The sequence below is a fragment of the Hyperolius riggenbachi genome, chromosome 10 (assembly GCF_040937935.1).
Source record: "Hyperolius riggenbachi isolate aHypRig1 chromosome 10, aHypRig1.pri, whole genome shotgun sequence".
NCBI lineage: Eukaryota > Metazoa > Chordata > Amphibia > Anura > Hyperoliidae > Hyperolius > Hyperolius riggenbachi.
Genome location: NC_090655.1, coordinates 180,696,089 through 180,721,204, shown reverse-complemented (window position 1 = coordinate 180,721,204; position 25,116 = coordinate 180,696,089). Strand labels below are relative to the sequence as shown.

The 25,116-nt window shown below is 44.9% G+C and overlaps 1 protein-coding gene and 1 long non-coding RNA gene across 2 annotated transcripts in view; one reads left to right on the top strand and one right to left on the bottom strand.

Annotated features, from left to right (window-relative positions):
* LOC137533994 (uncharacterized) overlaps nucleotides 1-11,107 on the top strand; it is a 116,972-nt gene extending 105,865 nt beyond the window's left edge. The window contains exon 3 of the long non-coding RNA XR_011024268.1: nucleotides 10,870-11,107. This is a non-coding gene — a long non-coding RNA (uncharacterized lncRNA). The remainder of the gene's footprint in view (nucleotides 1-10,869) is intronic.
* The window catches only part of LOC137533992 (peroxisomal N(1)-acetyl-spermine/spermidine oxidase-like), a 197,359-nt gene that overhangs the window by 55,484 nt on the left and 116,759 nt on the right, over nucleotides 1-25,116 (bottom strand). Inside the window, exons 4-5 of the mRNA XM_068255322.1 lie at nucleotides 6,958-7,213; nucleotides 16-128 (exon numbers count right to left, since the gene is read on the bottom strand). Of these exons, the coding sequence (XP_068111423.1) occupies nucleotides 16-128; nucleotides 6,958-7,213 (369 nt within the window). The remainder of the gene's footprint in view (nucleotides 1-15; nucleotides 129-6,957; nucleotides 7,214-25,116) is intronic.

Sequence of the window (25,116 nt, the reverse complement as noted above, 5' to 3'; positions counted from 1 at the left end):
CAGTAATTACATTACCTGTGAACTGTCTCAAAAGAGTGGTCATTGTGGATAGGACTTCTTCATCTGATAAGGTCTCCATATATTCCGACTCCTCACCCGGTATAAATCCACAAAGAACATGGCCAAGCCTGGTTAAAAAAAAAACAAAAAAAAAAACTGTGTAAAACCAGGAATGATTAACTTGCTGCATCTTGACTGGACATGTGCGAGTTTGGTCTAAACATGCCCAGTAGAATGAAGCCGCTCATGCACTGAGGAAAAAAGCAATGTGAGTGCTGGGGCACACCGAGCGGCTTTTTGAGCGTTTTTGCAGCCGCTTGCGGCTTCGGATACGCTAGGGTAATGTATTTCAATGGGGGTGTGCACACCACAGCAGGAGGCGTTTTGCAGAAACGAATCCTCCCGCGGTGAGGCATTTTTTGGATTGCGGAGGCGTTTCTGCCTCAATGTTAAGTATAGGAAAAACGCAAACCGCTCTGAAAAACGGCAGATCAGAGCGGTTTGCCAGGCGGTTTTGTTACAGATGCTGTTCAGTAACAGCTTTACTGTAACAATATATGAAATATGCTACACTGAAATCCGCAGCAACAATCCGCAAAACGCCTCATAAAATTAAAAATGCGTTTAAAAATCTGCTAGCATTTTGCGGATCTGCTAGTGGGTTTTGGTGTGCACCGGGCCCAAATGCGGATTTGTTCTGTTTGAATGAATTGACCTAACTGAAAGGTAGCAGCAAGATAATACATTTTAATGCAAGACAATTCTCCTTCAGTGATTTCAATGCCCCTAAGACTAGGTAAGGAAGAAGATAGAATCATACGCATGCATAGCAAAGGAATATGCATACTTAAAAGTACATAACATAATAATATATGATGTGAGAATATCCATGTGATGTTATGATTGTTTAATGGAAAGGACATTAACAATACATGATTTGTTTTTTATTACAAATCATAAAAGCACATCCAAGGTACTAGAAATATTGTCTTAAAGCAGGATAAACTCCTGCAGAAAAAAATCAAAACACATTTTCCCCTACCCAGCCCAAATGCAGATATATCATCTGCATTTGCACTCTAAGTACATTACTTTAGTTAACCTAAACTTCTAGGACAAAAAGTAAAGGGGGTGCCTTGGCACCCTGCAGCAAAAAAGCACAGGAAACAAAAAAGGGAGCTCAATGGTGTAGTATGTTAAGATAAAAGAGGTATAGACTGATGAAATCAAAATACTACTCACAAAGGCTGGTTGCAGTGTGGCAACCGACCGCAGGAAGCAGGTAGAGACAACAAACCCGACTCCACTTGGGGTGGTTGGCCGGACCTAGATGTGGTCACTCTGTCAAAAACCTGAGCGGTTCTTGCCTTTTTCATGATTGCTAACTCAGTAAAGGACCAGCCCTTAAAGAGACACTGTAGGAGGGTCAGGGAAAATGAGTTGAAGTTACCCGGGGCTTCTAATGGTCCCCCACAGACATCCTGTACCCACGCAGCCACTCACCGAAGCTCCGGCCCTGCCTCTGGTTCACTTCTGGAATTTCAGACTTTAAAGTCTGAAAACCACTGCGTTGCCTTGTCCTTGCTCCCGCTGATGGCACCAGGAGCATACTGCGCAGGCCCAGTATGGTCTGTGCCTGCACCGTGCGCTCCTGATGACATCAGGGGAAGCAAGGACACGGCAACGCAGGCACAGTGGTTTTCAGACTTTAAAGTCTGAAATTCCAGAAGTGAACAGGAGGCGGGCCGAGCACAGGATGTCTGTGGGGGACCATTAGAAGCCCCGGGTAACTTCAACTCATTTTCCCCCGCTTCCCCTACAGAATCCCTTTAAAGCGTTGCCATCATATAAATCCGGCATAGCGTGGTCTGAACCCTCTATAACAGTAATTATAGATTGACGGTATACCTTGAAATGAATCAAAGCACTCAGTATATGATTTTATATAAAAAATTGTATTTGCTTATCATACAGCATATATACAAAATATGAACAGTTCCAAGTAGTGTTTCCTTCTAACAGTATTCCATCTTATCAAGGCTTTATAGCCAAGCGCTCATCAATCTTCTAAGTACATTCAAAAAATAATATAACAGTTGTGTTATGTAGAATAAGATGAAAAGTCGTCTCATCTGTATCAATAGCTGTGTATATACTGTAATAGCTGTGTAAAACTTGTAGTAATCTTCTTAAAGAAATAGCATAGAAAATTACTTTAAAAAAAAAACTTCTTACTAACATCTTAAAGGGAACCAGAGACGCCAGAAAAAAGATTTTATACATACCTGGGGCTTCCTCCAGCCTATACGCATGGATAGCTCCCACGCCGCCGTCCTCCGCTTCCTGTATCAGCTGGTTCCGGGTCCCGTAGTTTCCGCCAGTCGGCCAGTCGGCGTCAGCACGTGGCCAATTGTCCGCATCACAGGGGCTCCCAGCATACCCTTACGCGTGTGGCTGCATACTGCGCAGCCGCAAGCGTAAGGATATGGAGGGATCCCCTGATCATGCGGACAATTGGCCGCATCCGCCAGAAGTGACGAGACCCGGTACCGGGGGATCCAGGAAGCGGAGTATGGCGGCGTGGGAGCGATCCAGGCTTATGGGGCTGGAAGAAGCCCCACGTATGTATGAAATCTTTTTTCTATGTCCGGCGTCTCTGGTTCCCTTTATCAGAACTTAATGCTGAAAAATTAATAACGTAAATCACCATAATATTAAGCATATTACCCCTTCTCTGTCATCTCTTCAGCATCTAGAACCACGTGTAGGAAGGTAGCTTCTGCCTCGTGTAGGCTTGTGCAAATTATGAGCTTTCAGCTCCTACTTTTATAGTGATTGGATGCAATATGGCTGCCTAATCTGGAATTTCCCTGAATCCCAGGCTCTGATTGGCTAAAGCTTCCGTGCATCAATGCTTTATCATGTTTTGAATACCTAAATCATAATATTATTGTTTATAAATTCTGATTAGGTCATTTCTGACACAGTTTATTAAAAATGGACGTCACCAGCCACCTTGTCTGCTGGCTGACTTTTTTGCCCCAGACATTGAACTTCCAAACAGTAAACAATGTCATTTATGACACATTTCTGATGATGTGTCCTACTGCTAATTAGTTTGGAATGTGTCTGTTCTTTCCCCGAATTTAGATTGGTCAGGTTGACACTGTAACCAGACCTGTGAGAGTCTTCAGCAATTTAAGGCTTATTGAAACATACAGGGCTTCTAATATACTTATTTAAATATAAAGCGTATTATATAATTCTCCTTAAAACAACCAATCACATAAGATATAATTGCATATTAAAATGTAATAGTATAAAATCATTTTCCATATATTTGCCTTTCCTAAGAAGATATAAATATAATGTTTTCAACCGCCAGATGTCACCATTTTAACATCTTTAACTAATTGGGAAAACCCCTTCTTTTGTTTTATATTTTATGAGGCCTGCTCCCAAAACATAGCGTATATTATCAGCTATGAGTGTTCAGCTAGCTGAGACTAGAACACGTCAACAATCCTCCAGAGTCAAAACAATCTCACGATAATGTTTCACAGACCTAAAGCATCACTGGCAGAATCCAGCTTTTAAATGTATTTCAAAGTAATACATTCTATTATTTGTAATTGTAGGGTTTATCAATAACTATTTCTTTCTTTAGAAGGTCTGTATTGATTATTAATATTTATTTGTAATAACTGAGCAAATGTATATATATGATTGCTGCAGTAATTTGACTTTTAAACGTGTTTCTTTCCAGTCTTCACACAGAAGCATCTTTCAAATGTCAAGGTCACAGACAAGCGCACTAACATAAACAAGAATGTTTTAGCATCTGTAAACTAAAAAAATATATGATTCACAGCCTGAAAAATGCTGAGATGTCTCAGAGCAATATATTAAAGAAGTACCCCAACTTTACAGTTTACAATGAAATTTTGCATAGAACATTAAAACGTAAAACATACACATATGACAGCTTTTTCTGCATAAATAAAACCGCTAGAATTCTGACAACTTTCCTTAAGGAAAATGACAGTAACCCTACTGTGGTGAGAGCCACAGGTGTTCTGTCTCAACCCCCGCAACAGGGATGTTGGGGGGTATCTTAAACACAATTTAGAGAAAAGAAGTGCCCTAATATATATGAAATGGATAAAATCAGTTTAAAAGGTGAGGTGGCTTACTTCAAATAATAAAAATTCTTGTGTGAACAAATAATTTTATTTAGCACAAGCAAGGCGTTCGTGGGTCTGAGCCCACTTCATCAGGCTAATCATGGTGCCCATTGAAAAAAATAAAAAAATTAAAAAAAAACAGCAAAGGGAGCCTCTAATATAGATTGGAGGGGGAGGTTCTTCAGGAACCTGGCTGAAATCCAGGATGAGATGAGTGACAGCAGAAGGATACCTACTCCATGGACGGGTGGAGAGGTCCAGGGTATGGAGGCAGATCTGGGTGTCATCTGCATATAGGTGGTAGTTAAAGCCCAGGGAGGAGATAAGTTTGCCCCCCTTTGAGGTGGTGTAAAGTGAGAACAGCAATGAGCCAAGAACACAGCCTTGGGGGACCTCAACTGATAAAGGAGGTGGAGATTGAGGAGAAACCATTAAAGGTGGTCTTAAAGGAATAATTTGAGAGGTAGGAGGAGAACCATGCTAGGGCAAGGTCTTGGATGCCTGCAGATTTCAGGGATTAGAGGAGCAGGTGATGATCGACTGTGTCAAATGCTGATGAGAGGTTGAGAAGTAGGAGGATGGAGTATTTTCCTTCTGCCTTAGCGAGTGTAATATCATTGACAACCTTGGTGAGGACAGTGTCTGTGGCATGGGAAGGCCAAAATCCTGATTGTAGGGGGTCAAACAGGGAGTTGGAGCCAATGTATTGGGTCATGTGTTGATATTTAAGTAAGCAAGTGACAGTTTCTCTCCAGTCTGACTATAGAAAAATAATTATAGCCATAAAAATCTTTGCTGGAAAGAATAGCTTCTGAGTACAGGGGATAGATTTAAAAAGGGCAATAGTTCAAATATTTTAGCAATGGGACGCTGAAAAACTGTGACATATAGCCGGAGACAATAAAACATTTGACCTACCTTTAAAGGTTTTAAATGCAATTCGTGTGTGTGTGTGTGTGTGTGTGTGTGTGTGTGTGTGTGTGTGTGTGTGTGTGTGTGTGTGTGTGTGTGTGTGTGTGTGTGTGTGTAACTTTATTTTAAAAGCCTTTTTTGTAACCTCTTTGAAGCTCTAGTTCCGCCTCCCATTTAGGGATGCTCATTCGGATTCCGCGGAAATGCAATTTCCGAAATTCCGATCGGAATTTGCATTTCCGCGTTGGAATGCGGAAATCGGTGATGCAAGTGTGTTAGGCGGATTTCCACCGGAAATCGTGGAAATTCCGCCCAACTTTAACATCGATTTTCTCAAAAACTATAAGGTCTTTTTGAAAACTTTTTTGCACCTTGTTCACAAGATTCAGTTTAATAAACCCTGAAAATTTGGTGTTTCTAGGACTTAGGCTTTGCTATTAACCGCTAAAGTCGGCTGATTTTTATGTAAAGTAAAATGCAGAAAATCTGCATCTGCCTATTTTCTGCATTTATATTACAGTAAAAATCCGCCGACTTTAGTGGTTAATACCAAAGCCCCTGTAAGTCCTAGAAACACCAAATTTTCAGGGTTTATTAAAAAGAATCTTCTGAACAAGATGCAAAAGAACGTTTTCAAAAAGACCTTATAGTTTTTGAGAAAATCGATGTTAAATTTGGGCGGAATTTCCGCGATTTCCAGCGGAAATTCCGTATTGGAATGCGGAAATTGGTACCGGAAAGCGGAATCGGTAATTGGCAATGGCGGAATGCGGATTTACCACGGAATCGGAAATTGGCATTTCCGACCATCCCTACTCCCGTTTGTGATGCATTTGATAGTAAATGTGCTTTCACTAACAATGCACAGTTTTCTGCGTTGCACATCTGTGGTTTTGAAATACATTCTGGTACTGAAAGTACCAGACTGACTGGGCTCTTTACTTATTTAGTTGACAACTGGGGACTGGGAAGGTAGATGATGAGATACAGTGCTGGCCTCAGAGTTAGTTTGTGACCAACAGAGAGAGATGAGTAGTGTCAAATCATCTACTTTGCTCTGTGAAGAGAGTGGTGTTCTTTAGCTGGGGAATATCCAATAACCTTGCAACTGCCAGGACATCAAGGTAGATGATAAAAGTATTTTTTTATATTTCTCAAAGTGGGATGAGACATTAAATAAAAATAAAGAGTCACTCACACTTCAGAGTAAACAGACAGAAAGAATTACTGACTGTTATTCTTTTGTGTGTGCCGGAATTTGTAAAGAATAATTTGATCAGTTTGATCAGGTGACAGCTTTGTAAGGCTCTGATCTGCTTGTCACAGTTATGTGCTAAAATAGGAAGTGATCACAGCAAATCACAACTTTATTAATCTATCAGCTGATCAGAGAGACAGTGCTCACATGCATCTCTATGAATTCTGGTACACACAAGTTACTCTGCTATTTATTAAACAGAGGCAGGCAAGGATGGATTCAACAGTCCTGTTATCATCAGCAAACCAATTGTTGCTCAGGAGAACATCACTGAAAATATGCGCTTATTATGAATAGAATTGTCTGTCCCTTGAAGCAGATGTAGTTGCATTTATTGCCTCTAAATTGGATAGCCTAGCACATGTTTCCTAGCCAGATGCAGATGATGCAGGCTGACTATCGCCCGAACAAGGAAGGTCTCAACCACACTCTTTGCTCACTATAGTGCAACATAGAGAAAAACACAAATGAGGAAGTGTCTGGAATTAAAGTTTATAATCTGTTTACTGTCCCTTGCAGTTGGTTGATCCCCCAACCATGTGTACTGTCATGATATAAAATAGAAAAACAAAGTTATGTCCCTGGGAACTCTGTGTCACTTACTGTGCTGGTGGCTCTAGAATTACAAATCCACTGAGTTTCTTCATCCAGTTTTTCTGTAAGTCCTTCTCAGGTTCCGCAAGGGGGGAGGTGCCTTCCCATATCAGCTGAATAAATGAAATGTTTGCTTCCCAGAAGGGTTCTTCTAATTCCAGCATAATCTTATTGTTTGTTCCAAATCCCAAGCTTTTTATTGCGTGTAGCTTGCTTGCGGGCAAAGAGGGACTAAATAAATCTTCAGCTCGTTTCTTCAGGAATCCTGATAAAATATCAAATATTTACATATATTATATCTTCGAAGAACAAAGTGACCGGCACTGCACTGCTTGAGTAACTGGGGTAGGCACCTCCGGAGTACTGATGCTAGGATATGTAACTTAAAATGTGCTCTGGAAGTTGAAACAAAACAAGCAATATTCTGTACGTAGAGCAATAAACATCCGGCACTGTCACAAAGTTCAATCTTCAATTGTGTTTAATAAAAGTTTATAAGGCATATCCATCCATTGCAATACAAACACAATTCACATACCCATTTTGAGTTGTCACCGTGGGGCAATGTGGGAGCAGCGATCTGCCTGACGACTGTTTCGCTTGGTGTAAGCTTCTTCTGCGCACGGCACACAGAGCCTCAGAAGAAGCTTACACCAAGCGAAACGGTCGTCAGGCAGATCGCTGCTCCCACATTGTTCCAGGGTGACAACTCAAAATGGGTATGTGAATTGTGTTTGTATTGCAATGGATGGATATGCCATATAAACTTTTATTAAACACAGATTGAACTTGTGACAGTTCCGGATGTTTATTGCTCTATGAACAGAAATGTACATATATTACATGCCATACATTCATGTGTCAGCCTACTTAGTATAACTGTAGTAGTACAATATTAGCAAGAAAGTGTTTTACATTGTAGATTCTTCAAAGTAGCTACCTTTTGCGTTGATGACAGCTTTGCACACTTCTGGCATGCTCTCAGTCAGATCCACAAGTTAGTTACCTGGTAAGGCTTTCAATTAACAGGTGTGCCTTGGCAAGAGCTAATTTGTGGAATTTCTTGCATAATGTGTTTGAGACTACCAATAGTGTTGTGCAGAGGTAGGTTTGCTACCCAGTGTTATACAGTTAATAGTCCTATTCTATTAGTGTTCACATCCTTAACCAGTTCACCCCCAAGGGTTTTTATCCTAACGGACCAGAGCAATTTTCAGTTGTCAGCGCTCCTCCCTTTTATTCCCTAATAACTTTATTACTACTTATCACAAGAAAATGATCTATACCTCGTTTTTTTCGCCACCAATTAGGCTTTCTGTGGATAGTACATTTTGCTAAGAATTTTTTTATTCTAAATGCATTTTAATGAGAAAAACAGAAAAAAAAAGAAAAAAAATCATTATTTCTCAGTGTTCAGCCTTTATAGTTTTAAAATTAAACATTCTCCTGTGGATAAAACAAACACGTTGTATTTGCCCAGTGGTCCCGATAATTAAACCGTTTAGATTATGTCCCTACCACAATGTATGGCGACAGTATATTATTTTGAAATATAAGTGGTTATTTTTCTGTTTGTTCTGGCCATAATTACAAGCCCCTATGTAATAAATTAAAATTAATTTTCCCCCATAAAATATAGAATAAAAAAAGCTGAGTCCCTAAGGCAACTATTTATTTATTTTTTTAAGCTGATTTTTTTTTTTACAAGTGTTTTTTTTGGGGGGGAGGGTTGTAAGTGTAATTTTATTAATGATGTGTATATACTTGAAAATGTATGTATTTTGTAAGTGTAATATACTTTTTGGCCACAAGATGGCGCTGGTGAACACTCATAGGACGTGTTCACTTTTTTTTTTTTTTTTTTTTACACACTTTATTAAACTGTTACATTTCCTGTTTATGTGAATGGACGTAGCCGCTGTTCGCGGTCACGTCCATTCACTCCAGGCACTGCGATTGGGTAGAGGACTGTTCAGTCCTCTTCCCCAATCGCCCAGCACGGGATCCCGACGGTAATGGCGGCGGTAGCGGCGGACACACGGCGGTAGCAGCGGCGGGAATGCGCGACGTATTAAAACGTCATGTTGCTGTTAATAGCGGTAAGCATGACGTTTTAATACGTTAGGATGGCGGTAAATGGTTAAAGAGACCCTGAGATGAGCAATACCTCTGTATTTATACATACCTGGGTCTTCATCCAGCCCGATGAGGTCTGTAGGCTCAGTAAATATCGTCCTCCATGTTCTGGTTGGCCATGCTTTTCTGAGCATGTGCGGCCCAGCCGCGCATGCACCCCCATCGCGCTCCCACATCCGGGAGCATTCTGCACCTGCACAGTAGTATTACACAGGTGCAGAATGCTCCTGGGCACAGGAGCGCGGCAGAGGCATGTGTAACGGTGCATGCACAAAAGCCCACGACTAGCCGCGACTGGCCAGAATACCGGAGGAAAACTACAAAACGGAGCAAATGGTGAGGATGGCGAGAGAGCTCACGGACCTCATGGGGCTGGAGGAAGCCTCAGGTAAGTATAAATACAGGGCTATTGCTCATCTCAGGTACCCTTTAATATGACAAAAACCTCTCAACCAAGTAAAGAAAAATGGCGGTCCATCAATACTTTAAGACTGTCAAACTGAAAATGTCAAGGACTTTGAATGTGTCTTTAAGTACTGTCATGAAAAGCATCAAATGCTACAGTAAAGCCAGCTCTCATGAGGGCAGCACTAGGAAAGGAAAAATGAGTTAACTCTGTGCAGAGAATAAATGCATTAGAGTTACCAATCCTATACAAATGCAAATGAACAGCACCTCAGATAAGATAATAACATCAATACCACACATAGTTCAGGTAGCACTAGGTCAACCTAACACATGCATGGTGCAGGCTACAATGCAAGTCTATGAGTTCACTGTGGGAGCTCCCAGTCAGACAGGGCAGATCTGCCCTGCTCAAACACCAGCCAATAGAAACAAATTAACCAGTCTCAACCTGTTTAAGGGAATCTTCCTCTTAATTACACGGTGGTGTGCATAACGCAAGCAGGTATCATGATCAAATAGCTCTTTTTAGTCTTTTATCCTAGGGTCTAGTGGAAAAGCAAGGCTTCCTGGAGAAGATGCATGGCAGACCTGCCACTCACCACTTCCCCCCATTGGGAGGGGGGAGGATATAGCTCTTACTCAAACACTTTCCCACTGAAGTCAATAAGAGGGGTGGTGTGAAATGCACTGGGACGCAGTTAAACATGGTTATGTCTCAATCCGAGATGGCCCGAACCGCTATAGACTTCAATGGGCAGGCGAATTTCAAAACATACAGGGACTATTTCTGGCCACAAAAGTGATGGAAAAGTTGATTCAAGGGGTCTAACACCTGGAGGGGGGCATGCCGGAGTGGGATACATGCCAAAAGTCCCTCAGAAAATTACGTATTTGACACTGAGTAGGGGCATAATCCCTAAAGGGCAGAAATCACACTACATTCCTAAATTGGAGGCATAAAGTGCTTTAAAACATCTTGCGTGTGTATACATGGATCAGGTAGTGTAAGTAGTGTACTGCTTCACACTGCCAGACCAAACTCACTGTTTAACGCACCACCGCAAACAGCCACAAAGGGTTGTTATTAGTTGACACTCTCAGGACATGAATTGTCAGTCCTCTCTGCGGCAATGTTTGTGTAGTGATGGCCGTGCTTGTGTGCACGTTGGCAAGAGTGGAGGCGATGATGATGAAAATTGAAAAATATGTTGTTGTTTTTTTAGATTAAATGAAAATTGAAAAGTTATTTATAAACTTCTACAATGTTCTTTTTTCCTGATATGTTAGTTACTTTGATAACTGGGATAATTCCAGAGCTAATACCTGCTGACGAGCACTTCTTTTTTTTAAAACATATTTTTATTTTTCTCCCAACAGGTGAACATACAGAAAGTCACATTACTTGGTACAAACAGATCGATTACAAGACATGCGTTACTTTAAGCTTCTCATAGCAAACAATTGTTTGATTCCAAGGTGGATTCAAATGACAAGCTCATACTTTCCCGTATATCCCCCCCTATATCCTGTTCCCCCTTTTCCCTCCCCCCTCCCCTTCTGTCATCTCAGAGAGTTATTCGTCCATAAAAGAACGATCTATGTTATGTCTAGTCTACCCAAGGATCCCTGCAGATGTTCTGTGAGAAACCATTTTGTATATTTGAAATGTTCCATTAAGGCTTTGATCTCAGAGTCCGTATGAGTTGCGAGAATAAAGCTTTTCCACTTTTTAAAGAAACCCGCTGTTTTCTTGTCTTTATGCATAATGGAATCCAACTTGTCCTGGTTAAAGAGATGTTGAAGTTCTTCCTGCACATCCCACACAGTGGGGACATTTGGGTAAATCCATCTATTGAAAATGGCTTTACGCGCTGCCACCACAATCAGATGTGCCATCTTGCTCACAACTGGTGTAGTCGTTGCAGCAGGGTCAGACCCAGTGCTTTCAACGTAATTGAACAAGAGCATAAGCGGGCATGGATCAAGTTGTATATTGCACACACGCTTAATATATAGCAGTACACTATCCCAGAATACTACTATTGATGGACAAGACCACAAGCAATGGAACAGATCGGCATCTTGCAGAGAACATTTGGGGCATCTTGGTGAATAATGCGCAGGGGGTGACCGGTATTTTATGTTAAAAGCATATTTTGCCCGATGTATTAATTTGAGTTGTGATTCTCTCCAATTTTCCCCTGGAACCAATTTATGTACTACTCTGTATCCCTCAAGAATTTTCCCTTCTATATTTTCAATTGGGAAATCTTTTTTCCATTTAGAAAAATTGTGCTGGGCTTTAGTCTCCATATTTAATTCCTGCAATTTAGCGTGTGTTTCAGAGAGTGATTGATGTGGCCGATGGGGGGAGAGAAATTTATCAAAAGAATCTAGAGTGGCTATGGATTGTATATCTCTGGTTTTACTATGCACATACGACTGTAATTGGCCATAGTACAAGAAATGATTTTGACGAGCACTTCTCAAGTTGTGAATGTGAAAGCAATCTCTAATCCAACAAAACTGAGAAGCATTGCACAGAAAATTTTGCTGCAGATAAATTGCAAGCTAGAAGGAGAGCTGTGGGGAGTGGGCATTCCCCTGAAAAATGTGATGGTGATCGGAATGGATCTACCATGATGCCGGCCGGAGTTACCGCTCAGTGACAGGCTTTGTGGCCAGCATAAATTCTTACCTGACCCGCTGATACTCCCATGTAGTCTTTCCTTCCACATCAGGAGATTATGGATGGCTTGAAGCTGCACGTTGTGACCGCTCTCTCCAGAAATATTATGAGGTAAATCATGCGCTGCCTGAGAAGATTGTGGTGTACCAAGATGGAGTGGGGAGTGGACATTCCCCTGAAAAATGTGATGGTGATCGGAATGGATCTACCATGATGCCGGCCAGAGTTACCGTTCAGTGACAGGCTTTGTGGCCAGCATAAGTTCTTGACTGATGCGCTGATATTTCCGTGTAGTCTTTCCTTCCACATCAGGAGATTATGGATGGCTTGAAGCTGTACCTTGCGACTAGTGTTGGGCGAACACCTAGATGTTCGGGTTCGCGGACGTTTGCCGAACATCGCCGCGATGTTCGGGTGTTCGCGCCGAACTCCGAACATAATGGAAGTCAATGGGGACCCGAACTTTTGTGCTTTGTAAAGCTTCCTTACATGCTACATACCCCAAATTTGCAGGGTATGTGCACCTTGGGAGTGGGTACAAGAGGGAAAAAATATTTGAAAAAGAGCTTATAGTTTTTGAGAAAATTGATTGTAAAGTTTCAAAGGAAAAACTGTCTTTTAAATGTGGAAAATGTCATGTTTCTTTGCACAGGTAACATGCTTTTTGTCGCCATGCAGTCATAAATGTAATACAGAGAAGAGGTTCCAGGAAAAGGGACCGGTAACACTAACCCAGCACCAGCAGCAGCACACGTGATGGAACAGGAGGAGGAGGCGCAGGAGGAGAAGGCCACGCTTTTTGAGACACAACAACCCAGGCCTTGCATGAGGACAAGAAGCGTGCGGATAGCATGCTTTGTACCGCCATGCAGTCATAAATGTAATAAAGATGGAAACTGCTGGCATGATGCAAGTGGGGGAATCTGAAGATGAAAACGATCAGCGTGATGATACCAACATCAGGCAACCTGCCTCAGGAAACGCTGGTCCCAGCTATGGCAAAGAACAGGACGAGGAACAGCTGGTGTTGGAGCAGGAATTGGATGCCCCCACTGCCGAGGGACAGAGCGGTGCACGTTGGACTTCCACAATTTATCGGGAATGGACAGCAGAAGAGGAAGAAAGTGATGCTGGTGACGAATATGGTGCATCACAACAATCACAACGCTCACAAGAACATGAAGACAGAGGAGTCTGGAAGGATTCTCTGGCACACATGGCTCAATTCATGCTAGACTGCATTGAACGCGGCCCGTGCATTATTCACTATTCATTATTATTCATTATTCTGGACAACACCAATTACTGGGTTTATACCCAGTTTATACAAACACAATGTTAAAAAACTGATTGAAGAAAGTGTCAGACAGGTCAAAAATGGAACAATTCCAGCAGGCCCTTGAGGATGGAGACTTTAGAGAGGAGATTGACATCCTCCTCCTTCTCTAGCCAGTTGTACGCCGACAGACTGACTTCAGCAAACCGAGGAGGACCAGGAGGGCAGCAAAGAACACAAGCTGCTGCTAGTGCCCAAAAGGGAATGGTATTGGCAGTGTCCTTGGAGTGGGAACATTTTCTGACACCCATGCAGCATCCCACAGAACAGCAATCGGGCAGTTCCACGTCCTCCAACACCAATCGCCTGGAGAAGATGGTCAAGGTCTACATGTCAGATGGCGTAGCTATGTTGAACAATCTATCTGCAGACAGACGGTGAGTGTGACAGCACAGAAGGACCATGGCAACTCACTCATAGTACCACAGTTTGATAGTGCTGCCCAAAAAATTATATGGATCCGTGGACCCGGGCAGTACTGGGAAGTGGGAACGCCGATTTTAGTACCTAAACACACGATACAACATGTTTTCCGGGGTCGGACTCGGAGGCACATACAGATGGTCCCGATCATCATCCTCATCATACAACTCTTCTCCTGAGTCTGACCCACCCACCACCTCTGCCACCCCAACATCCCCAAACACAGACCCCTCATCGTCCTCAACATTAACTTGGGATGCTGGCCTGAGCCAGACCTCCTCCTCCACATCAGGCCCCATCCTCTCCTCAATGGCAGCCCTCATTAATCGCTCTGTCGACGGACCGATGGACACAACGTTCTCCTCCGGGGAGGGCTGCTGCTGACCACTGGCTGCTGGGGTGGATGTTATAGCTTGCATGGGGCGTTGGCTGTTGCTGTTGTTGGGAGTGCTGCTCACAGCGGAGGTCTTTGAGGAACTCATGGTGAGCTCATATAGTGGTTGGCGGTGAGTGGAGTATTACTGATCCCAGCAATATACACACTGACTGGCAGAGTACGCAATGCTATATAGTGTGGCTGAGCGGTGTACACAGAGTGGCAGTAAACACAATGCTATATAGTCTGGCTGAGCGGTGTACACAGAGTTGCAGTACACACAATGCTATATAGTCTGGCTGAGCGGTGTACACAGAGTGGCAGTAAACAATGCTATATAGTCTGGCTGAGCGGTGTACACAGAGTGGCAGTACACACAATGCTATATAGTCTGGCTGAGCGGTGTACACAGAGTGGCAGTACACACAATGCTATATAGTCTGGCTGAGCGGTGTACACAGAGTGGCAGTACACACAATGCTATATAGTCTGGCTGAGCAGTGTACACAGAGTGGCAGTACACACAATGCTATATAGTCTGGCTGAGCGGTGTACACAGAGTGGCAGTACACACAATGCTATATAGTCTGGCTGAGCGGTGTACACAGAGTGGCAGTACACACAATGCTATATAGTCTGGCTGAGCGGTGTACACAGAGTGGCAGTAAACAATGCTATATATAGTGTGGCTGAGCGAGGTACACAGTGGCAGTAAACAATGCTATATATAGTGTGGCTGAGCGAGCGGTGTACTACTGTTCCCAGCAGCGACACACAATGACTGGGGGGGACCCTGGCTAGCGTGGCTGGAGAGCGAACTACCCTGCCTGCCTACCCAAAGCTAAACCCACAGAGAAATGGTGGAGATATGACGTGGTTCGGGTATTTATTTACCCGAACCACGTGACCGTTCGGCCAATCAGAGCGCGTTCGGGTCCGAACCACGTGACCCGTTCGGCCGAGCACCATCAGGTGTTCGGCCGAACTCGAACATCACCCGAACAGGGTGATGTTCTGCAGAACCCGAACAGTGGCGAACACTGTTCGCCCAACACTACTTGCGACCACTCTCCAGAAATATTACGTGGTAATCATGCGCTGCCAGAGAAGATTGTGGTGTACCGAGATGGAGTGTCAGATGGACAGCTCAGCACAGTGCAGAATTATGAGATTCCGCAGTTGCAGACCTGCTTTGGCACTTTTGAAAATTATTCCCCTCGCATACAGGCGCGGAGCTAGGGGGGGTCGGGGTAGGACAAGTGCCCCGGGGCGCCGGGTCCCCAAGGGCGCCCTCCGCCTAGCTGAGCTGCGGGGTTTTTTTTTTCTTTTAGGGGGGGAGGGGAGCAGCGCAGAGAAGAGGGAGAGCTGTGCGGACGGCGGGAAAGGGGGGCAATCACCCCCCTCCTTCCCTCACCTCAGGTGCTCTGCCTCCCTCACTCTCCCCTCCATTACTGTCCGGGTGGCTCGTGGCTGGCAGCGGCGGGCGGAACTCACCTCCGTCTCGCTCCAGCGCCGGCCGGAAGTTTGGGTCCCGCAGCCGCTGCTCTGGTCTGGACCAGAGCAGCGGCAGATCCATCCGGCGCTGTGACGAGACGGAGGTAAGTTCCGCTCGCCGCTGCCAGCCACGAGCCACCCGGACAGTAATGGAGGGGAGAGGGAGGGAGAGCACCTAAGGTGAGGGAAGGAGGGGGGAGATTGCCCCCCTTCCCTACCGCTGCTCACAGCTCTCCCTCTTCTCTGCTCCCCTCCTGCTGGGGAGGGGGACACCTGGCTACCTACTCTGGGCACCTATACCCCTGCCTACATATTTTGGGCACATATACCTCTAACTACATATATTGGGCACATATACCCCTGGCTACCTACTCTGGGCACCTATACCCCTGCCTACATATATTGGGCACATATACCCCTAACTACATATACTGGGCACATATACCCCTGGCTGCCTACTCTGGGCACATATACCCCTGCCTACATATATTGGGCACATATACTCCTAACTACATATACTGGGCACATATACCCCTGGCTACCTACTCTGGGCACATATACCCCTGCCTACATATACTGGGCACATATTCCCCTAACTACATATACTGGGCACATATACCCCTGGCTACCTACTCTGGGCACATATACCACTGCCTACATATATTGGGCACATATACCCCTAACTACATATACTGGGCACATATACCTCTGGCTACCTACTCTGGGCACATATACCCCTGCCTACATATACTGGACACATATACCTCTGGCTACATATACTGGGGACACATACCCCTGCCTACATATACTGGGCACATATACCCCTGGCTACCTGTTCTGTGGACATCTCTACCCCTGGCTACCTGTTCTGGGGACATCTATACTGCTGGCCACCTATTCTGGGGACACCTATAGACCTGGGGCTACCTATTTTTGGGGAACCACTGCTATCAGATTGAGTGTATTTTGGGGAACTGCTGCCAGGTGAGAGGTGTCTACCATATTAAGGGGGCATTCTGCCTATTTATGTGAAATGCTGTCTATTTATGTGCCTCATGACTGCTGAATTTGTCTTGTTGGGGGCCTCATGGTTACTGAATTTGTCTTGTTGGGGGCCTCATGATTTGTTGGGGGCCTCAAGATTGCTAAATTTGTCTTGTTAGGGGCCTCATGATTGCTGAATTTGTCTTGTTGGGGGCCTCATGATTGCTAAATTTGTCTTCTTGGGGGCCTCATGATTGCTAAATTTGTCTTGTTGGGGCCTCATGATTGCTGAGTTGGTCATGTTGGGGGCCTCATGTTTGCTCATGATTGCGGAATTTGTCTTGATGGGGGGGAGGCTCATGATTGCTGAATTTGTCTTGGAACATGCTGGAAGGTACATACTGAGGGAGGGTGGGTGAGCGTGAGCCTTCTAACCTCCATGTACATTTAAACATACATATATCCAGGCACATCGCCTCTAGTTAGGACATTAAATAAATTATTAAGGAAAGGGAGGTGCTGAAGGGGGTGTGGCTAGAAACAGCAAAAATCAATCAACCCTTCGCACACTCACATGCAAATGTTCAAACAAATGCATTCACAGATTTACTCATCCAGGCACAACTGTTATCCCTACAGCTAAATTAAAAGCCAGGGTTTTAGTTCACAGAAGAATGCATTCTTATGCTTAGTCACCTATACTGCGTAGAAGTACCCAGGTAAACATAGGTGTCCTAACTCTGGCCCTGTAACATGCATGTACATTTAGCTCCACCCATAACCACGCCCACATTTGGTCACGCCCCTTCACCTTAGGGGGCACATTAATAGTCTTTGTCCCCGGGCGCTGAAAACCCTAACAACGCCTCTGCTCGCATAATTGTCATCGTAGTGCAGAAAAGGATCAGCACCAATCTGTACTGCTCCGCGTCTGGAACTTTTGTCAGCCCTGCTCCCGGTACCGTCGTGGACCACACTGTCGCTATCACCAACCGCAACTTGGTGGATTTCTTCCTGCTCTCCCACCATGTCAGGCAAGGATGTGCCATTCCCACTCACTATATATGTAATGATGAACACTGCAAACCTCAGCCCTGACTATCTACAAAGGTTGACTTTCAAATTGTGCCACATGTACTGGAACTGGCCTGGTACTATCAGAGTGCCAACACCCTGCAAATATGCCCCCAAGCTGGCTTTCCTGTCCGGGCAGTTAGTTCACCATGAGCCTTCCATTCAGCTAGGTGATAAGCTTATCTTTCTTTAAGTGTTGGGAACAACCGGCATAGTTTTTTGCCCATTGCCCACACAATTACCTTGCTTTGAATAGCCTTCCCTTCTGTTTTTATTGTTCTGCCTAGGTGTCATGCTCTTGATCTCTTCCAAAACTGATTTAGCTTGAAATAATCTTTATTTTAGAACTTATTTTATTTAATTTTTTTTAACTTTTTAACAATATAAAATAAAAGGGAGTATCCCACTCAATCGGGTTTAGGCATCACCACAGTATGCTTACTAAGAGGGGCATACAAACATCAAGAGGAGCTAAGGGTTTAAAAGTGGTGGGACCTCCGCTAACAGTTCCTCCACTTTGTGCTTACAGCGACTGTCCAGTAGCATTGCTACCCAGTACAGGTCATTCTCCTTTTACCATTTTTATATGGGAGTCCCTCCCTCAACCGGCAGGACAGCATGAAGGACCCCATTTGAACAAGGATGGATGCCAAGATAGCCAGCTCCTCTTCCTGACTGAGGACACAAAAGGTTACCTCCTCCCCCCAGCCCCTCAGTGACAATGTACTGTCTGTGGAGTATCACACAGACACAGAGCTATGCAATAGTGCAAACACAATACTGTACAGTGATAACAGAGGCCCTGGAGCTCCACCATGCTTACTAGTTATGCGACCATGCAGCCATTCGAGATTGAGCGGTAACAGGTCTGTAAGGCCCTTAGCTGTGTCGGTGCTGCATGTACGCTCAACTGAACGGATCAGCTTGGGCGTTTTTTGAAAAAAAAATGTCAATGTCATTTACAAAAAAAATGTACACACGGCCATGTGTGTAGTGACGCCTAACTGAGACATATGAGGTGGTGTAACATCCTTAGCGCCTTCATCTTGTACCAATAATGGTTGTGCATCAGTAAATTCATCACAGGAATATGTGGATAACTTCTCCGACATCTCAACTGGAGCGGCTGTGGTGCTAGTAGTAGTGGTGGTGGCTGCCGGCTGAGTGGTAAGTGGTTGTGGGGTGCCAGAATCAGAGCAGGAGGAGGAAGATATGTCACGGTTCTGTGCGGAAGCTGAGGAAGATGTAAATGTATCCCTATTTATTGTCCAGCGCTGCGTAATATGTTGGCGCTTTATAAATACAATAAATAATAATCTACTGCGACGAGATCTGCTTGAAGAGCGTCTTCTGTAATAACCCCCTGACAAGGAACGAAAGGATCGTCCAAATCTTCCAGGGCTGGAAAGAGATGAGATGACACCACTCAGTACTGCACTCCTTGATGACGTATTTAACCTTACCTGAGACCCCCTTATCAAGTCATAGAGCGCTGATCTGTGTGAGGCCTAGGGGCATCCATAGTTGCTAGGCAAATAACAGCCAGAAAGCTAGAAAAAAATAGGATAGGGCAGAGATAAGAAGAAAGACATGCCGACGCTGCCGGAATAATAATAATAATAATAATATTGCCATTAGGGACCTAAGATGTCCAGGAACGGAGCTTCATCAGCATGCCACTCCAGGGATCAAAGGCACAGACTGCTGCTGCTGGAGGCTTTTTCAAATCCCCGCCTGTGTAGCCCTGACGTCACTTCCGCTCCCCGTCTGTCCGGACCAATCGCGCTATGGCTAGCACGAAGGAAGGACCTACGTTACTTCTGGAAGCGTCACTGGAACGCATCTCTCACCGAGGTGGAAAGCACGCTGAATACACAATTGGAAGCCGGCGTCAGGTACTGCACATCGCGGCGAAGATGAAAGGGAGGAAAGGATGCCCGGCCAGCCACAACGATTAGAGTGGTAAGCACCAATGAGGGATTCTCCACCAAATTCTCCATTGTTCACACTAGTAGTGCCATTGCAGAGAGAATCCCTCCTGGACCCCCAAGATCAGCAAAACAGGGTCCCCATACACCGAGCTTATTTAAAGCCCATATTAGTGGCATCGCTACAGGGTAGGCTACCGGTGCGGTGGGCCACATGATGCGGCCGGTAAGGGGTAAAAAATAAAAAATTCAGCAGGAATAACCTGACACATCCTGTGAGGTGAAGGAGAGGAGAAAAAAGACAAGTATGGGAGGGTCAGTTTAACATTTATAGATACATTGTCCTGTGACGTGGTAGGGGCGGGGCCTAAACCCGTTGTGCTGCCATGGAGGCATAGGGAAACCATATATATATATATATATATATATATATATATATATATATATATATATATATACACAGTACATACATATATTTATTTATTATTTATTTATTTAAGTATTTATATAGCGCCGACATATTACGCAGTGCTGTACAGAGTATATATTATCTTGTCACTAACTGTCCCTCAGAGGGGCTTACAATCTAGTCCCTACCATAGTCATATGTCTATGTATGTATAGTGTACTGCATGTATCATAGTCTAGGGCCAATTTTTAGGGGGAAGCCAATTAACTTATCTGTATGTTTTTTGGGATGTGGGAGGAAACCGGAGCGCCCCAAGGAAACCCACGCAGACACGGGGAGAGCATACAAACTCCTTGCAGATATTGACCTGGGTGGGATCCAAACCGGGAATCCATCGCTACAAGGCAAGAGCACTAACCACTACACCACCATGCTATATATATAGCGCATTTCTCATTGTTTTACATTTTTTAAATTGTATGTTTGACCACTTTAAAAATGTGTTCCGCCCCTTGCCCCGATGACGTCACAACGTACGATCGCCGCTCTGCTGCTGTGATTGGCCGCCGGGTCCCTGGAAGAAGACATTGGGGATCCCAGCAGCCAAAGGGGAAGCTGATTGCAGCAGGGAGGATCAGAGGGAGATGAGGGACAAGCGGGGACATGGGGATCCCAAAGTAGAGGCGGATAGCCATGGGGAGAAGCCTGGGTCCCCGGAATCAGAGCAGGGACATGGGGGTCCCGGCAGCCGGATCAAGGTACAGAAGCCTTCGGGGAGAAGCCTGAGTCCCGCTGCGCAGCGCTGATTGCGCGCGGGACCCAGGAACAGAGCGTACTTGCTGGTTTTAGACAGCCTGACCTGAGCACGGGCTTACCGCTCCTAGTGCGCAAAGTGCAGGATGTGCTCAGGTCGGGATTACCACCAGGGGGGTTAAAGGACAACTGCGTAAAAGGAATGTGGATGCTGCCATATTTATTTCATTTTGAGCAATACCATTGGCCTGACATCCTGCTGATCTTACATGCATTAGTAGTGTTTGAATAGTACACCTGAAACAAGCATGTGGCAAATGCAGGCAATCTTAAGTCAAACATCTGATCGGTAAGCTTATTCTGGGTCTATGAGTGAAAGTATAGCATACTATATAGATTGCAGAAATGTGCACAACAACACGTATAATGTGAACTCTTGGTAGTACAGTATAATCTCGTTATAATAAACTCAGGTATAGAAAACATTCGGGCATAGTAAACTACTTCTCCAGGTCCCTGCCATTGTCCATTATACGTCTATGGGAGCAACACCTGGTAGAGTAAACTCTGATATAATAATACCTCTGTTAGAGTAAACATGTTTTTTGTCCCCTACGTGATGCTGACTCTGGATATAGTAAACAGTGGGCAGTGCGTGAGTCATATGTCAGTGTGAAACCCATGGTCGGCTGCTCTCTTCAGGCTGGTTGCAAGTGAGTAGATGCCTGATAACATTTATAAGACAAGAAGAATGGCATTGGTGCTGTATATACAGTACTGTACAAATAAGAAGCCTGGGGAAAATGAGGAATAATGTAAACGTAAACAAAAGAGCTTGAAGTGTTACTACTTCAACACTGCAATCACTGATAAAAGTATGGTCACAGTCCTCCCAGGGGATTGTACACAATCCTGGGTATCTGATGCCTTTTTTTATATAATTTTTATTTAAACTCAACCAGTGAAAATTTACAAACATTTTCATAAGGACTTTACAATATTGGTGAACAATTGTTCCCAATGATAACCTCTTCCATATTGCTATCAAGTACTTACTGAAATATACAAGCATAGGCAGTCTCACATATACCTGTATGCTTTACACAATGTGCTAATCTCACGTTTTGGTGAGTGAAGGCTTAACAAAAGAGAAAAGAAAGAGAAAATAACAAGAAAAAGCAAAAAGAAGAAAAGAAGAGAGGAGAAAAGATAAGAAAAGGAAGGTAAACAACATAATATATAACTATGCAGTGCACATGTATAGCTAGGTAATTCTTTATAACACATAACTGTCTATTCTGTAAATTCTCTGAGAAGGATTTCTTTTAGTCCGAGTTTTCCGCATTCACTATTTGTTTATAAGAATCTGTATCTTGGTATAGGAGCCATGGGAACCACACCTTCTTGTACTTTTCCCCTCTGTCTCTACCTGTCAAGATAATTTCTTCCGCTTCACGCAGTTTATTTATCCTCTGGAACCATTCTTTGATGGTTGGGGGTTATTCAGTCTCCAATATCGTGGGATCAGGCTTTTTGCTGCATTCAGTAGAAAAGGTAAGACAGAGGCCTTATAACGTTTCGAGGATATTGGGGCCAGGTGGATTAAAATTTGCCATATACCGTATTTTTCGGACTAGAAGACGCTCCGGACTATAAGACGCACCTAGGATTAGAGGACAAAAATCTGGAAAAAAACAAATTACTAAACCTGGTGCGCCTATGGTCCAAGGGCATCTTATGAGACCTTTTACCCCCAAAATATCTATCTAAGCTACACTGACTGCCCAGCTACACTAATCCCTGCTGCCCCGCTAAGTACAATACACTAACCCCTGCTGCCCCCGCCACCTACCCTAAGCTACAATACCTCCACAACCTACACTAAGCTACAATGCCCACACAACCTACACTAAGCTACGTCCCCACAACCTACACTAAGCTACAATGTCCCACAACCTACACTAAGCTACAATGTCCCACAACCTACACTAAGCTACAATGTCCCACTACCTACACTAAGCTACAATGTCCCACAACCTACACTAAGCTACAATGTCCCACAACCTACACTAAGCTACAATGTCCCACAACCTACACTAAGCTACAATGTCCCACTACCTACACTAAGCTACAATGTCCCACAACGTACACTAAGCTACAATACCCCACAACCTACCCTAAGCTACAATGCCCCCACTACCTTCACTAGCTACAAATGCATTTTTTATAGTTACCGATCCTAGAGGAGAGGTGTGCTGCCGGGGACTGGGCTTTTGTTGATCCTGGGCTGCTGGGGGTGGTGTCCTGGTTATCCTGATGGGACCTCTGTGGTAAGGACCCAATGCCTCCCGAAGCCGCTGCTGCTGCAAGGATCGCAGTCACATGGACATCTTCAGCTAATGGCCCATGTGACTCAGCCGCCGATGTCTTCCATCTGGAACTGCCAATCCTGCACCCGGGGACTAAGGGAGCCGCTCACCTGCCGACAATGTCCTCCATCCAGGAGGTGGTAGAGGTAAAGGGACATCGGCGGCGAAAAGCAGATAACAGCCGCTGTAAGAACTTCAGTCACGTGGGCAGCTGCAGCTGATGGCCCACGTGACACAGCGGCAAAGTCTTCTGTCCGGGTGGGGTGAAAAGAAGCAGGAATCCTGATCCAGCGCCTGGGAACAAGGAACCGCTCAGCTGCACAGCGCTGCCGATGTTCTCCGTCGGGGTGGCGGTAGAGGATTAGGGACATCGGCGGCAAGAAGGCGTCTGCTGGAGTCACTGAAGGGACTGGAGTCACGTGGGCAGCTGCAGCTGATGGCCCACGTGACACAGCGGCAAAGTCTTCTGTCCGGGTGGGGTGAAAAGAAGCAGGAATCCTGATCCAGCGCTTGGGAACAAGGAACCGCTCAGCTGCACAGCGCTGCCGATGTTCTCCGTCGGGGTGGCGGTAGAGGATTAGGAACGTCGGCGGCAAGAAGGCGTCTGCTGGAGTCACTGAAGGGACTGGAGTCACGTGGGCAGCTGCAGCTGATGGCCCACGTGACTCAGCCGCCGATCTCTTTACGTGCCTATAGCGGAAAAAAAAACAGCGAGAAACCGCTGATCATGCACCCAGGGACCGAGGGTGCAGCCCAGCTGCACAGCGGCCGCCGATGTCCTTCCTGGTGGCACTACAGAACCGGCGACATCAGGGTGAGAGGGGCCGATGCATGGCAGACACTGAAGCAGGATGCAGGACATGGAGCCCGCGGCTGGATAGGTGAGGGCTTCCAGTACGTCCTGCACCTGCTTTTAGGGGGCATCTGGGGCATATTCGGTCTATAAGACGCACTGACTTTTTCCCCCCACTTTTGGGGGAGAAAAAGTGCGTCTTATAGTCCGAAAAATACGGTATCTAATTCCAATGTCACTCCAGTGATTTCTTTAATTATTGCAATATCCTTTTCCCAAAAAGAGGAAAGTACAGGGCATTCCCAGAAAAGATGAAGAATGGTTCCCATGGTCCCACATCCTCTCCAACATTTGTTGTCAGTCCCATAAATCCTAGCTAGGAAGGCCGGAGTCCTATACCATCATGTCAGTAGCTTATAACACCCCTCCTGTATGTGGGTACTAATAGAGGACACATTAGACATGCTTAAGACGCTGGACCATTGTGCTTCCGAGAGAGTCTGGCCTGTTTCCCCTTCCCACTCCCTCAAATATACCGGTTTACTCTTATTTAGTTCTGACAGCAAAGCTTTGTAGATCCATGAAATCGCATGGGGAAGTTTCTCTTCCTGAACAAATAGCTTTTCCCATTCCGTCATGTCAGTAATTGCCTGTATGTTACCCCTAGAGCTTAGCCAGTGCGCAATTTGGTTAAATCTCCAGGCATCAAAGGGCAAGGGGCCATACTCTCCCCTCAGTTTGGTAATTGTTTTGAATTTAGTCCCATTTAGGAAGTGACCTAACATCATTGGTTTATCCCCCTTCCACTTCCCGAAGTACCCCTTTTCCAACCCTGGAGGAAAATGCATAAAGCGCTCCAATGGGGTTAGAGGAGAGGGTTCACTTGTCCATTTTGGGGTTTTCCTCGTTTCATCCCACTGTCGGAGTGTGTGTTTTACCTATGGGGGAGTCCCATCTGAGAGGCCCCGATATTCCGGCCCTGTCCAAACTGCGCCG